Source organism: Rhineura floridana, chromosome 2 (genome assembly GCF_030035675.1).
Source record: "Rhineura floridana isolate rRhiFlo1 chromosome 2, rRhiFlo1.hap2, whole genome shotgun sequence".
Taxonomy (NCBI): Eukaryota; Metazoa; Chordata; class Lepidosauria; order Squamata; family Rhineuridae; genus Rhineura; species Rhineura floridana.
In genome coordinates this window covers 145502429-145516607 of record NC_084481.1, presented here as the reverse complement: position 1 = coordinate 145516607, position 14179 = coordinate 145502429, and the positions used below count along the sequence as shown (strand labels likewise).

General features: G+C 41.5%; 1 protein-coding gene across 5 annotated transcripts in view; it reads right to left on the bottom strand.

Annotated features, from left to right (window-relative positions):
- Nucleotides 1-12770, bottom strand: part of LDLRAD3 (low density lipoprotein receptor class A domain containing 3) — a 207977-nt gene extending 195207 nt beyond the window's left edge. The window contains exon 1 of one of the 5 annotated variants that reach the window (XM_061610795.1): nt 12253-12770. In XM_061610795.1, coding sequence (XP_061466779.1) covers nt 12253-12286 — 34 coding nt within the window. In that variant the 5' untranslated portion in view covers nt 12287-12770. Of the gene's footprint in view, nt 1-11882; nt 12139-12252 lie in introns of those variants that run through there. The other 4 variants (XM_061610791.1, XM_061610792.1, XM_061610794.1 and 1 more) reach the window with 4 other exon arrangements.
- Nucleotides 12771-14179: the final 1409 nt, after the last annotated feature.

Genomic DNA, 14179 nt, shown 5'->3' with positions numbered 1-14179 from the left:
CAAATCCTAGCAGCCGGAAGCAATTTTATCCTCAAAATCCTTAGCAAACATGTCACAGCGGGCTTTATATGGCTCTACCACCTCCCCAGGGCCAGTATGTAATAAGCCCTTCACCACTCTAAACAGCTCAACTGGATGCCAAGCTGAAGACGCAATGGAGGAGGAGAAGTAAGTTTTCTTCATCGCCCTGCCACTGAGTAGGCTCACATATGAGCATGTACCAGTGTTCAGTTGCATTTATTAGGAGTTGTTCTCTACCTGTGCTCAAGCCATCTCCCTTCTCGCTTCATTGCTCTTAGCTCTGGGGTATACCATGGAGCTTTCTGAGCTCTGCCAGTTGGGAGAGAGTGCTCGGGTACAATTGTGTCAATCACCCAGATCATCTCTGTATTCCACAGATCAACCAGGGCTTTGACAGAAGAGCCAGCCATGCCAACTGGAAAATGCCCCAGGGCCCTCTGAAAACCAATAGGATCCATCAGTCTCTGGGGATGGACCATCTTACTAGGTCCCCCACCACTGCAGAGGGAAAAGGCCACTGTAAGTCTAAAGCTCACCAGCAGGTGATCAGACCATGACACAGGGACTTTTACGTCCCCCACCTTCAGATACCCTCTGTCCAACTGAGAAAACCAAACGCAGAATGTGCACTGCTACATGTGTTGGCCCGATGACATGTTGGGACAGCCCCATGGTTGTCATGGAGACCATGAAGTCCTGAGCTGCCCCAGACAGAGCGGACTCGGCATGAATGTTGACATCTCCCAAGACTAACAGTCTTGGGGTCCTCAGCACCACATCTGAGACCAGGCCAACACTCCAGATTCAGTAACAAACATTTTAGTTCCTCATTCCCTGCAAACAAGTGCTTTCATATAGGGAGTTGTCCATTTATGTTCATCCACTTGCAGAATGGACTTCTGCTCATGCAACAGGACTTCCCCTCTCTCTCCTCCCCACTGCAGCCCCTGTGCACCCAACAAATCTGCTTCATATTGGTGAGAGACCCTCTGGAGCTCCTCTAGGAGGGCATAAGGAGAAGGAGAGGAAGGGGAAGCGCTCACACAAAGTTAGGTATTACCCATAGCCTCCACTACTTGCAATTACCTGAAGACTTCACAGAATTCTCAATTCATGTAAAACTCTCAAGACGACATTGTGCTCCTAACCCCTATTTTCTAGACTCAAGAAGACACATTCAAGCAAAATCTCTTGGTAAGATTTCTTCTGAGATGGTACCTTTTCAGACTACAAGTATAATAGAGGAGGATGTTGGTATATTTGAATGCTCTGAACATAAAAAACTAGAATTATCAGAGAAAGTGCAACTTTCTTCCCAATGGCAAGTACACAGGAATTTCCTTATTGAAAAACTGCTATGTGAAATAGCTATATGAAAGGATACAGTCTCAGAACTCTTCCATATTACTTGGCTAGATGTTCACTGACCAAAAACATGCTTCAAAAGCTCTCTTAACATAGCATGTTCCCTTCAGAACCAATTAAAAACAGTATTTCATAGGAAAGACTTTCTAGTTGGGGAAAGGAGAGGTAGTAGGACTAAGACTTTTTTCAGCAGTAAAAGAAATAGCACACCCAACTTCTATTAATGACAAATGATGCTAGCTTGTAAAGTTTCCCATAGTCTATTTAAGTTAAAGGTCAGTAGGCAGTCCAAGGTACAGCACTGGTGAACTATTTTAAAATCCTGTCTCCTGTTTCATTACATTAAAATATATTTTATCATACCCTTTTGCCAAGACAAATATTCTTTTTGAAAAAATAATAATTGCAACTCTAAACTTTTGATACACAGAAGCGGAAGCTCTCTGCCTAAACTGAAGCTCCTGTCAAATCCAACTTTTAACACACTGCTTTAAGTGCCTATTAGCAAACCACCCACTCACTGAAAAGATGATACTACTAAAAGCAGGAGAACTGAATGATGACAAACCAGGGGCCTACAAAATTAATTTTGCTTGGCATGAAGAAAAGCCTTGCACCTGCAACTGCTAATAAATGTCTTTTTTAACACTGAAACATAAATTAAGCACGGATTTTACTGTATGTAAGTACAACAAAGGCATAGAAACCCTACAAAAATGTGTGGCCAAATGCACATCGAACTAAAATGTTTACATAAGCAGAATTAGAAGCCTTGCTTTACAAAGCTTTGACACTGAAGTTACAGTGCCTTGCAAAAGTAATCAGACCCCTGACCGATGCTCTCATATAACTGAATTATAAATGGTACATTGTAATTACGTTCTGTATGATATTTTATTTTGAAACACTGAAACTCAAAAATCAATTATTGTAAGGTAACACTGGTTTTATGTTGGGAAATGTTTGTAAGAAACATAAAAAACTGAAACATGTTGCTTGCGTAAGTATTCAACCCCTGTGCTGTGGAAGCTCCCAGTTTACATAGATGTAAGGAATTGCCCTATCGAAGACACAATTACCTTACCACTGGCCTCCACCTGTGAACCATTAAAGTTGCTGTCATATTGTCAGGATAAAAAACCCACTGTTGAAGAATCATTGGTCAGGCTGTGGATCTGAAGGCAAATGAAGACCACAGAGCATTCTACAGAAGTGAGAGATAATGTAATACAAATGCATAGATTAGGAAAAGGGTACAAAAGAATATCCAAGTGTTTGGATATCCCAGTGAGCACAGTTGGATCAATAATCAGGAAGTGGACGTTGCATCACACCCAGGCACTGCCAAGAAAAGGCCGTCTCTCAAAACTCAACATTCAAACAAGAAGAAGACCTGTGAGAGAAGCCACAGAGAGGCCAACCATCACTTTGAAAGCGCTACAGAGTTCAGTGACTGGGAGTCGAATAATGGTGCTCCAGCCAACCATATCAAGAGCTCTACATAACACTGGCCTGTATGGGAAAGTGGCAAGAAAGAAGCCGTTACTCAAAAAGTACCATCTGAAAGCATATCTGGAGTTTGCCAGAAAGCATGAGAGTGTCCCAGCTGTGATGTGGGAAAAGTTTTGTGGTCAGATGAGACCAAGATAGAACTTTTTGGCCAAAACTCAAAGTGCTATGTGTGGTGCAAACCTAACACTGCCCATGCCTCAAGACACACCATCCCTACAGTGAAGTGTGGTGGTGGCAGCATCATGCTGGGGGGATGCTTCTCTTCAGCAAGGACTGGGCATCTTGTCAAAATCGAAGGAAGAATGGATGGAGCAAAATACAGGGAAACACTGCAAGAGAACCTGCTTCAGTCCACTAAAAAACTGAAGCTTGGGAGGAAATTCAGTTTTCAGCAGGACAATGATCCCAAGCACATGGCCAAAGCAACATTGGAGTGGCTCAAGAACAAAAAGGTGAACGTCCTACAGTGGCCCAGTCAAAGTCCTGATCCCAATCCCATTGACAATCTGTGGTGCTCTTTGAAAATTGCAGGCCACAAGCAACATCCAACCAACCTGAACGATCTGGAGCGAATCTGCCAAGAAGAATGGGCCAAAATTCCTCCGACACTGTGCAAAGCTGGTACATACCTACCCCAAAACTTAAAGCTTAAACTTAAAGCTGTTATTGCAGCGAAAGGTGGCTCTACCAAATATTAATGTGTGGAGGTTGAATACTTATGCAATTGGGCAAGGGTCTGATCGCTTTTGCAAGGCACTGTGTATAGTTCCTACTTTTAGAAACAGTAGCCCATATTTAAGGGCAGATTTTATGACACTATCAGGGTAACAAATTATTTAATTTATTATTATATTTTTACCACTACTTAGAATTTTTGCCTTACACACCAAAACATCTTCGCCCGTCTCTGCAACTTCTTCCACTATACTCTGTCCTGTGGCAATCTGGGAAAAGTGTCTGCTGGGTACTTCAGTCTGACACATGGAACTACTTGCTCTACATAAGGATCCACTTGGTGCACAGCAGGCCCACAGAAGGAGAGTTGGGGGGCAGCCCACCTAAAAAATCCCCCTCCTTCTGTAGGCTGGCTATAGGTCTGTGCACAGTACAAATCAGCAATTTACAAATCAGCAATTTACATCCAACATACGTTGGATAATGGAACGGAGCAAGGAATTTCAGAAGAAAATCACCCTGTGCTTTACAGATTACAGCAAAGCCTTTGACTGTGTAGATCATGAAAAACTATGGAATGCTTTAAAAGAAATGGGGGTGCCACAGCATCTGATTGTCCTGATGCACAACCTATACCCTGCACAAGAGGCTACTGTAAGGACACAATATGGAGAAACCGATTGGTTCCCCTTCGGAAAGGGTGTGAGACAGGGGTGTATTTTATCACCCTATTTGTTTAATCTGTACACAGAACATATCATACGGAAAGCAGGATTGGACCAAGATGAAGGTGTGAAAATTGGAGGGAGAAATATCAATAATTTAAGATATGCAGATGATATCATACTACTAGCAGAAACCAGTAACAATTTGAAACAAATGCTGATGAAAGTTAGAGGAAAGCGCAAAAGCAGGACTACAGCTGAATGTCAAGAAGACTAAAGTAATGGCAACAGAAGATTTATATAACTTTACAATTGACAATGAGGACATTGAACTTGTCAAGGACAATACCTTGGCACAGTCATCAACCAAAATGGAGACAATAGTCAAGAAATCAGAAGAAGGCTAGGACTGGGGAAGGCAGCTGTGAGAGAATTAGAAAAGGTCCTCAAATGCAAAGATGTATCACTGAGCACTAAAGTCAGGATCATTCAGACCATGGTATTTCCGATTTCTATGTGAAAGTTGGACAGTGAAAACAGCGGATAAGAGAAAAATCAACTCCTTTGAAATGTGGTGTTGGAGGAGAGCTTTGCGCATACCATGGACTGCGAAAAAGACAAATAATTGGGTGTTAGAACAAATTATACCAGAACTGTCACTAGAAGCTAAAATGATAGAACTGAGGTTATCATACTTTGGACACATAATGAGAAGACATGATTCACTAGAAAAGACAACAATGCTGGGAAAAACAGAAGGGAGCAGAAAAAGAGGAAGGCCAAACAAGAGATGGATTGATTCCATAAAGGAAGCCACAGACCTGAACTTACATGATCTGAACAGGGTGGTTCATGACAGATGCTCTTGGAGGTCGTTGATTCATAGGGTCACCATAAGTCGCAGTCGACTTGGAGGCACATAACAACAACAACAACGAATGTTGATGCATCAGTGGTCATTCAAGTGTGCAATACCTATCATGAAAAATCTAAGTATTTTCCAACTGTGCACATAAATCAAAGTATGTTTCAAATAAATACTGGCTTACATTTGACATATTGTACACATACATGGTCGCCTTATTAAGTGAAACAGATTTTCAACAGTCACTTCCAACTTGCTCAGCAGCATGTTTATGCATCTACAACTTCATCTAGCACCTCACGTGTTCTTATATTATGAAAACTAAGTAGAGGTGGTACTTATTTCTCACTAGCTCATTCATAAGCAATAGCAGCCATATCACATTACTTCCCCTACTACCACAAGTTGTTAATTCAACTCTGTTCCATAATTCTTTGAAGTTATGGTCTAGTTTAGCAGCAAACTTTTGCAATCTGTGCTGTTTCTGAGCAGGATACAACTCTTGATGCCCCCCAATGTAGAAGCAGGAGCAGAAACTTTGGTTTTGCTTCACTAGTAAAGGGAAACCAACAGAAAAGACAACACAATTTCAACCAAAGTGTTCCTGCAAAAGACTTAGAAGACAACAGAGACCAAGCACTATTCCCAGGTAAAATGGCTGCGAACTTTAAATGCAAACATTGCATTTTTCTCTGCTTGTCAGTTGCAGAGCCCTTGAATAGGCAATGCTTTTCAACAATGGTAATTTGTTTGCATGTATTTTTGAGTCAGTTTCTGGCTGTATTTTGACAAGCTCAGGCAACAATAGCTGTGGTGCTAGGAAGGGATAATAAACCTACTAAGGATAGGTTATGTTGATGACATGTTATTAATCATATTATATGCAAGATTTCTTCATTAGGAAAGTTGAAGCTGCGAAGCTGTAGTCTAAACATGTTTCCTAAAAATATTCCTAAAATTTGCCAGCTTAGATGAGGAATTGGAAGCTATTTTGAATTGTGATTGTTCCCTTGTTTTAGGTGGTCTTTTTCGTTTACTATGCCATGCAAACAAAAAGCCAACACTATTTTCTTAAACAACACAAATAGGTTCACACGTCATCTTTTACTTCTTTGTTTTACCTATCTTTCATTTGAGAACTATATGCAACCATCATATGTAATGATCAAGAGCAAAGAAAAGGCCTTCAAAAATGAACATCTACTTAACATTCAGTTATATGGTTCACATTCACCAAGCATGTGGTTATTCTCTCAAAGGAGACTGAGAAAGAATTAACTGGGAGTTTTCTTGCTTGTCTGTGATAGGTTTGAGTCAATAACTTCCTATTGTACTCCAGAATGTATCAAGAGAAAGATGCTTTCGGTTGTTAAAAAATTACTACTACTGCAAATAAACAACCGTTAGTAATAATGTGGAACTTGGAAAAGAAATCAGAAGCTGGTATTACATTTTCAAATTAAACTCTACATGTTATCATACAAATTCCAAGGATTAGTTTGGAACATATCCTACATTAAGTAGATTTTAACTCCAAGGTAAATTTGTGTATTTAAGTCTTACAGTGATGTTGCTGGTGTGTATGTAGAAACTAGAAAGTCTTGTTTTCTTTCCTAATGTTAATTTAGCTCATTCTTTGAGCTCTTCAATTACAATCCTAATTACTTTATGTTTTTTCTGAATACTGCAATGAGTAAGATCTGGGACCTGGAAACTAATATTTGAGATTTCATTTTGTAGAACTTAATAGCCACAGTCTGTAATCCTGGTTAGGAGGGATCGCTCCAACCATAGTTCAGACATAAAAGCAAACTTTGAGAGAAAATAGTGAATACAGTCCTGTTTATTTGAGGGAACTGAAGAGGAGAAAGTATGTGATCACGGTGGTTATTCATCTTAATGCAGCCCAAAACTCCATCAATAGCATGTAAAATCCAAATGTTTACAAACAGCATATTTTCATGGTTGCTTGCCTCATTTTTAAGAGTTAAAGAGAATCATGAAATGATATAGATACAAGTTCCTAAAAATCTAAATGAATAGCAACTATGTTTTTTCCTCAAAGAAACTTCTACAGTTATTGGAAAAAGTGAATTTGATACTTCTGTGGGATTTCTCTGCCTCTTTTTGTCATCACTTCATCATCAAGGAGCGATGCAGCACCAGTGAGGACCAACTATCTTCTAGTTAAGTATTAATCTATTACATTAAATGGTATTACACTCGATCAATTACCATTATAATTTTGTAGCCAATTATATATTCCTGCTAATTTTATAGAGAAATATCTGTCAACATGAGGAATATCAGTTTTTACCCATCGGAGCCTTCCTATATGACATTTAGATGATACACTGAAAGGACGCAAAGACTATCCATTTAGAGTTGCACAACTAAGCTGTGAAAATTTTGCTATATCAGCTCCATATTCAAGGGGAAGAATAACACTTCCTAATATCTGGATCTATTTTTAAATCATAGGCTGTTAATAACAGCCACTACACTAAAAGACACATTGTAGAAACATTTACTATATATTAGCATTTATAAGAGTATGCGTTAGTATTTATAACAATGGCAAGCCAGAAATTCACTAGCAACACTGACAAAACCGAGGTACTGTTCGTGGGAGACAAGAGAAGGTTGGGGGATGTTAACTTGGTGCTCAATGGGGTACAATTGCCCCTGAAAGACCAAGTCTGCAGCCTGGGGGTCATTCTTGACTCCCAGCTGTCCATGGAGGCTCAGGTCTCAGCTGTGAGCCATTCTATCAACTCCAACTAATACGAAGGCTGTGCCCCTACCTTCCAAACCATCTGCTCCCATTGGTGGTACATGCCCTGGTCTCCTCTCGCCTAGACTACTGTAAAGCACTCTACATTGGGTTACCCTTGAAAACAGTCCGGAAGCTGCAACTGGTACAGAATGCGGGGGCTCGCCTGATTAAGGGTAGCCGCCGGCGATACCACATCACTCCAGTGCTGAAGGAGTTGCACTGGTTACCAGTTGCTTTCTTGGCCAAATTCAAGGTGTTGGTTTTGACCTTTAAAACCCTGCACAGTTTCGGCCCAGTCTATCTGGAAGAGTGCCTCCAGCATCATCAACATTGCCGCCCAACAAGATCAGCCTCAAAAGACCTTCTCTCCGTCCCACCACTTAAAACAGCTAGAGTGGTGAGAACTAGGGAGAGGGCTTTTTCAATCATGGCACCCACTATGTGGAACTCCCTCCCAAATGACATCCGCCATGCCCCCTCCATGATGAGCTTCCGCCAGACCTTGAAAACCTGGATCTTCAGGCAGGCTTTGGGGGCAGGTTAGGTTTTAGTGTCATTGTTGGAATTTTAAGGTTTTAATGTGAATTATATGTTTTTATGTTGTACGTCGCCCAGAGTGGCTGGTAAACCAGCCAGATGGGCGACTAATAAATTTAATAAATAATAAAAATAATAAAATAATAGCATTCTCCAGAATATCTTCAGCACCGTGTTACATCCACCACCTGTACTTTTTGTAAATTAGCCTTGTATTTAACCACTAGCCTGGTATGTAAGAATATAAGAAGAGCCCAGCTGGATCAGAAAAAAGGCCCATCTGGTCCAGAATGCTGTTCTCACAGCAACCAAACACATGCCTACGGGAAGCCCACAAGCAAGCCATAATCACAATAGCATTCTTCCCACTCATGATTTCCAGCAACTGAAGAATTGCATGGAAGTGAGGGCAAGGAACTACATGCAAGTAAGCAAAGCACTCCATTAATCCTTTGCATCTAGCATAGAAATGTCGTGGTCTGCTGCAAAGGCCAGAGTTCTCCAACACTCTTCTGCCAGCCCCCAGCAAGCTAGCACCTTTTCTGGATTTGTTTACAAGGCTGCAATAAACCAGTGTGTACAAATAAGGCAACCATGGGTTTAAGGTCCCTGCAGAGTTAAGCTGGACACTGACTCTTTAAAAAGGCCAATTTGCACACTGTGGCCACTGTCTTCGTGTAACTCCCTCTGGCATTACCGTGTCACAAGAGTTGGGTGCACAACAGCTTACCATACAGACTGCATCAGTGTTTCCCTTGCCACTGCACTTTTAGAGAGGGGGCTGTCAACAGCATTTTAAAAATCACCCAACAGCATGGCAAGCTGCTGCACAGAAATGCCTTTCCATACGGTAACAGTGATTATGTGTGGAAGTCATAATATATAAACCAACCTCCAAGACCAAAGTTACAATATAAAGATAACTTGGAAGTTAGAAGGCAACAGGATCTATCAAAACAAGTTCTATTGATGTGTTTCATATTAAGACAATATCCGCAGCAATACAAATGCTTCCAGTGAATAAGCTTCAGGTGATGCCAATGTGAAAATGCAGACTGCTATGAAATTCTCAGTACTCTTAAGAAAAAAAACATGGTACAGCAGATAGCACAGATCTCCTTGTTCTACTTCTCTTCTAATGAATACACTCTACAAGTTTTAACTTTTAAGCGCCTGTTGAAAACCTTTCTGTTCCGCCAGGCTTATACAGGCAATTAAGAAGGTGCGTTTTTCACAACTGACATTTTTTGGTATTTTTAATGTGTGGTTCTTTAAATTCTATGGTTGTTGTTCTTAACGTGTTGTAAACCACTTTGATGTTTTTAACAAAATAGCAGTATACAAATATATTTACAAATAAAATAGAAGTATTTACTCATCAGCCAAAGAAGAACAGGACTTCTGAACTATGAGAGATTTAAAAGTATATTAAAAAATATGTGTTAAGAAATATGTGTGCTATCACTTCTTACTTCTTGCTTGTGAAACAGCAGGCTGTGATGCTACTTCCAATGGCACAGATAAAAATACAGCACTGAAAGCAACAATTTCAGCATTTTCTCAGAAAGAATGCAACAAAAGATGACATCAACGTACCCAGATAAAGCACTCTTAATATTAGAAAAATATTATATGGCTTTAGAGTATTTTTAATGTTCTTGTTTGTCACCCTAGGCTCCTACTGGGAAGAAGAGCGGGATATAAATTAATTAAATAAATAAAATATGGTGAAGCCCATGAAAGAACTCCGATGAGCTTTGCAAACACTTTTTGAAAATCGCAGAGTTGCTACAGCAAAATCCTTTGAACACCCATGATGTCTTCTGCCAACATCTACTGTAGCAGGGTATCACGATTACACAGGGTTATCCGCTACAAATACTGACATAATACTGAAGTTAGTCAGCTTCAATGAAAACTGAAAATCCAAGAGGGAATGATGTATAAGAGCAAAAACAGTGAAAGTTTTACATCTAGCACCAGCATGTCTGCTTACGTTTTGATAAAATGTGCCCACAATTGGAAGTGGGAAAATTCTAAGTGCAGATGCAGAGTTGTACAAAACTCCAATGATGGGGGAGGGGAAACAGTCTAAAATGTGTGAAAAAGGAGATTCTTTAGCATTCTGTCAGCATTTTCACTAAAACCTGTACACAGAAATAGCCTTTGAACCTGTGTTCATTATTTGCACATTCAATTTAAAGGGCAATTTCAACTGGATGCAAACACAACAAATTTTGAGTTGCTTTTTAAAATATATTATAAAGGAAAAAACAAACCACCAGAGTCATTCCTCTATATTGAGTGTACTATGTTGTGTATTCTTGCAACATTCATATCTGCTGCTAGATGTGCAGAGCTGTCCTCAGTCCCAGCCAAACTGCCCTGATCTGAGTTTTGAAGGTTTAATATGCAGTTCATCTTTTCAGATGCCAAGAGCCTCTGTTTTGCACTGTTAAAATGCCTCTCCCAAATTACCAGAAAGTAGATTCACTTCAAATGTCTGATTCTCATTACTCTATAGCATGGATCTCTTGGGTGAATTGGGGGAGGGAGAGAGTTATTTTCTCATAGGAGGGGACTGGAGTAGAAGATGATTGTACCCTTCCTATTTTACGTTGTCTCAGAGATGGTGTAGTCTTTCAGGTTCCTCTCTCCACAAGTACATACCATACACTTCTTTTCTAGAGATATGTTTAACATTGCTAAGCTTTACCTATCTAACTCCTGTCAGAGTTAGTCTGGATGGAAGAACCCAAAACAAAACTAATCAGAAATCAGAATGATGCTGGTCTGGCCTTTCAAGTTCCAAGAATAAAGTACAGCTACAGAAAAATCTACAGCCAAAAATTCCCTAACAGCAGAACGTCAACACTATCACCAACACCAACCAAACACATGTTCCTTTGAAACAGAAGGCCCTTGAGGTTCCAGGTGTATTTTTTAGACAGACAACAAAGGATCCCCACCTGAACAAAAGTTGCTACTCCCTGACAGATTTTGCATCACAAGCAAGATAGGAAGAACCCTCAACAAAAAAAGTAATTAAGGTCACATTTAGCCATATGTGGCTGTTCTAAGGAAATGAAGGTCACTCTCCCAGTACTTCAGAATGTTCGGAGGGGGGGGTATTTTGCAAAGCCGTTCTATATCCATGCCAGAGGATTCCTCTAGCAAAAGACTGAGAGTTTTGCCTCGCCCCCACCCCCAATAAAAACCCAACACAAACTAAGCTGTTAAGAGGAATTGTAGGGCACTTTGTTGATCGTTTCTGTAGCATTTTGCAATCTAATAACATTTTAAGCGAACACAGCAGACCACTACCGGTTATCAGCCTGCCTGTCAAGCTGCGGCGGGGGAGGATTAAGCAACTTTGCCACAAACAAAACGCAAATAAATAACTTGGTACCACACTCGTTAGCTCTATTTGGGGCTATCACAACAAGTAAGCAGCTATTCAGGTAACCTCAAGAAGAGTGGAAGCAAACGCACTCCCAAGCTGCTGTACATGTTGTAGTTTATGTTCGGCTCTCCCTCCTTCCCACAGCCTTGATGGGTTTCAAGCCATACAGAACTCTTCTTCCGGAGGGTTCTTAGAGCCCCCTCCCTCCTTGGTCAGCAAAGCTCGCGCCTTCTTCTCCACCCTCAACCTGAGTTATAATGCGGGGGAGGGGGAGGTGTGCGGCGCCACTACCATCCTCAAGCATGAACGCTCCGTCCCACCGTGTGATCTTCTTCCCTTCCCCCAGGCCAGCTCGCTCGCTTCCCCCCACCTTCTCTAGCCTTAAGCGAGAGCTCTTTCCCGCCCCCACGCTCTTTGCCCGGCTTCGACTCACCCGCCGAGCCCAGGAGCAGCCACAGCAACCACATTGCCCCAGCGCGACGGCCACTCTGCAAAGTTTCAAAGCCTCTTTTCCTGAGTGCCTCTCGGCCCGGCCCAGGCCCAGGCTACAGTGCAGGGAAGCGGTCGGAGAAGAAGTAGGAGGGCCGGGGGAGGCTCCCTCCTTCCTAAGCAGCCGGACCCTCACGCCCAGCCAGCAGCCTGCGCTCTCTCTCCCTCGCACACACTCTCTTCAGCTCTTTGCGGCAATGCGACTTATTGCCATTGTGCCGCCCTCGCGGCGTCCCTGATCCCAGGCTGCCTCTCCACCCTGCCCTGCGGTGCCCCAGTTTCCCGACCACCGTCTCGCTGCGTGCTCAGCAAGGAGCAGTTGCGTTGTCACTCCAGCACTTAGCAGAGCTTCAAGTTGGCAAAGGATCTGACCTCACCCAGCTTTCCCTCTCATAATCATGGACATGTTTGCTTTGGAGTAGGCCTCACTGGACTTAATGGGACTGGCTTCTGAGTAAAATGTGTTCAAGATTGTGCCGCGCGGTTTGCAATCCAGAGCGTACCTACTTGTCAGTAACCTCCACTAAATCCCCGCTTAATTGAGTTATACTGTATTCAATTAAGCCCTATTCAGAGTAGACCCACTGAAGTTAACGAACCTAAGTAAGTCATGGCTTAACTTCACTGGTGCTACTCTGAGTAGGACTAGCATTGAATACCACTCAAAGGAACTTATGTAAAGGGTAGGTAACAATTAGGCCTAAGGCCGCAAGACTGAGCAGTATTGCTCAGGGACTGTGTCCAATTTAGTTCAGTAGAATATTTAGGTTGGGTGGGCAGAGACACAAGGTGGAACAAGTATATTCCATCAACAAAATAACTGCTCTGTTTAACATACTAAGGGCATTCTGTATTTATCAGGGGACGGTGTAAAAGACGGAACAGGTTGGAACGGGCCCTTTATAAAAGAAATTGATGCCAAAAACACTGGGATCTGTTAGAGACACTTGAGAACAACATTTAGGAACAAAAAGCATTCCGATAGGATTTTTATTAACCCTTTAACAACCAAAATGCCCTCCGGAACAGAATGAAACAGCTGGGAATGGCGACTTCCCAGCGAGCCAGACCTCCGAAATTCACCAGTTCCTCATGAATACATGGGATGCATGCAATAAGACACAAAACTTCCACGAAAACTACGTTCCGATACCCATTCCGGGCTATAATACGCTTTTATGTAAAACAGCCCGGAACAGCGACTTCCCAATCAGTCACCAGTCCAACATGACTACATGGGATGCATGCAATAAGACACAAAACTTCCACATAAGCCACGTTCCATGCAGTAATACATCTTTCTGAACAGAGCCCAGAACAACATCTGAACCAGCCAAGTCAATCAAATGCACCAAAAAATCTCTTGAATATAAGCAGTTTCACATTTTAAACTCAACACATCGTTGTGTTTGTTTGCTTACTGGCCTGGGTCAGTCACCAGTTCTGCTGTACCGCTAACTTACTTAATATGACAGTTGTGATGATATATTGGAGGAGGTATAAAATGGTTGAAAAGGGGGACTTAGAGCTTTTTAACACAGGCATCAAAATTTGGTTCTTTCAATCAAATGTATCTTTGTACTATGAAGGGATATCCCCCTTACTACAGCTCCAAGGCTTCAACCAATCTTAATCTGGGCTGATTAGAGTATTTTCGATGCACAAATTCCTCCTGTGTATAGTTGAAATTATTCCCAGATTAGTGTGTACAGGGGATTGATTCCTAGGAGGAGCTAGCCACTGGGAGTGAGGATCTGTAGAAAGCAGTTATCTGCTTTCATTTTAAAAATACTTTTTAAAAAAAACTTTTTAATATGTTACTTTTGCAGCTAAAATAGTAAGGAAAAGCATATTCCCTAATAACAAAACCA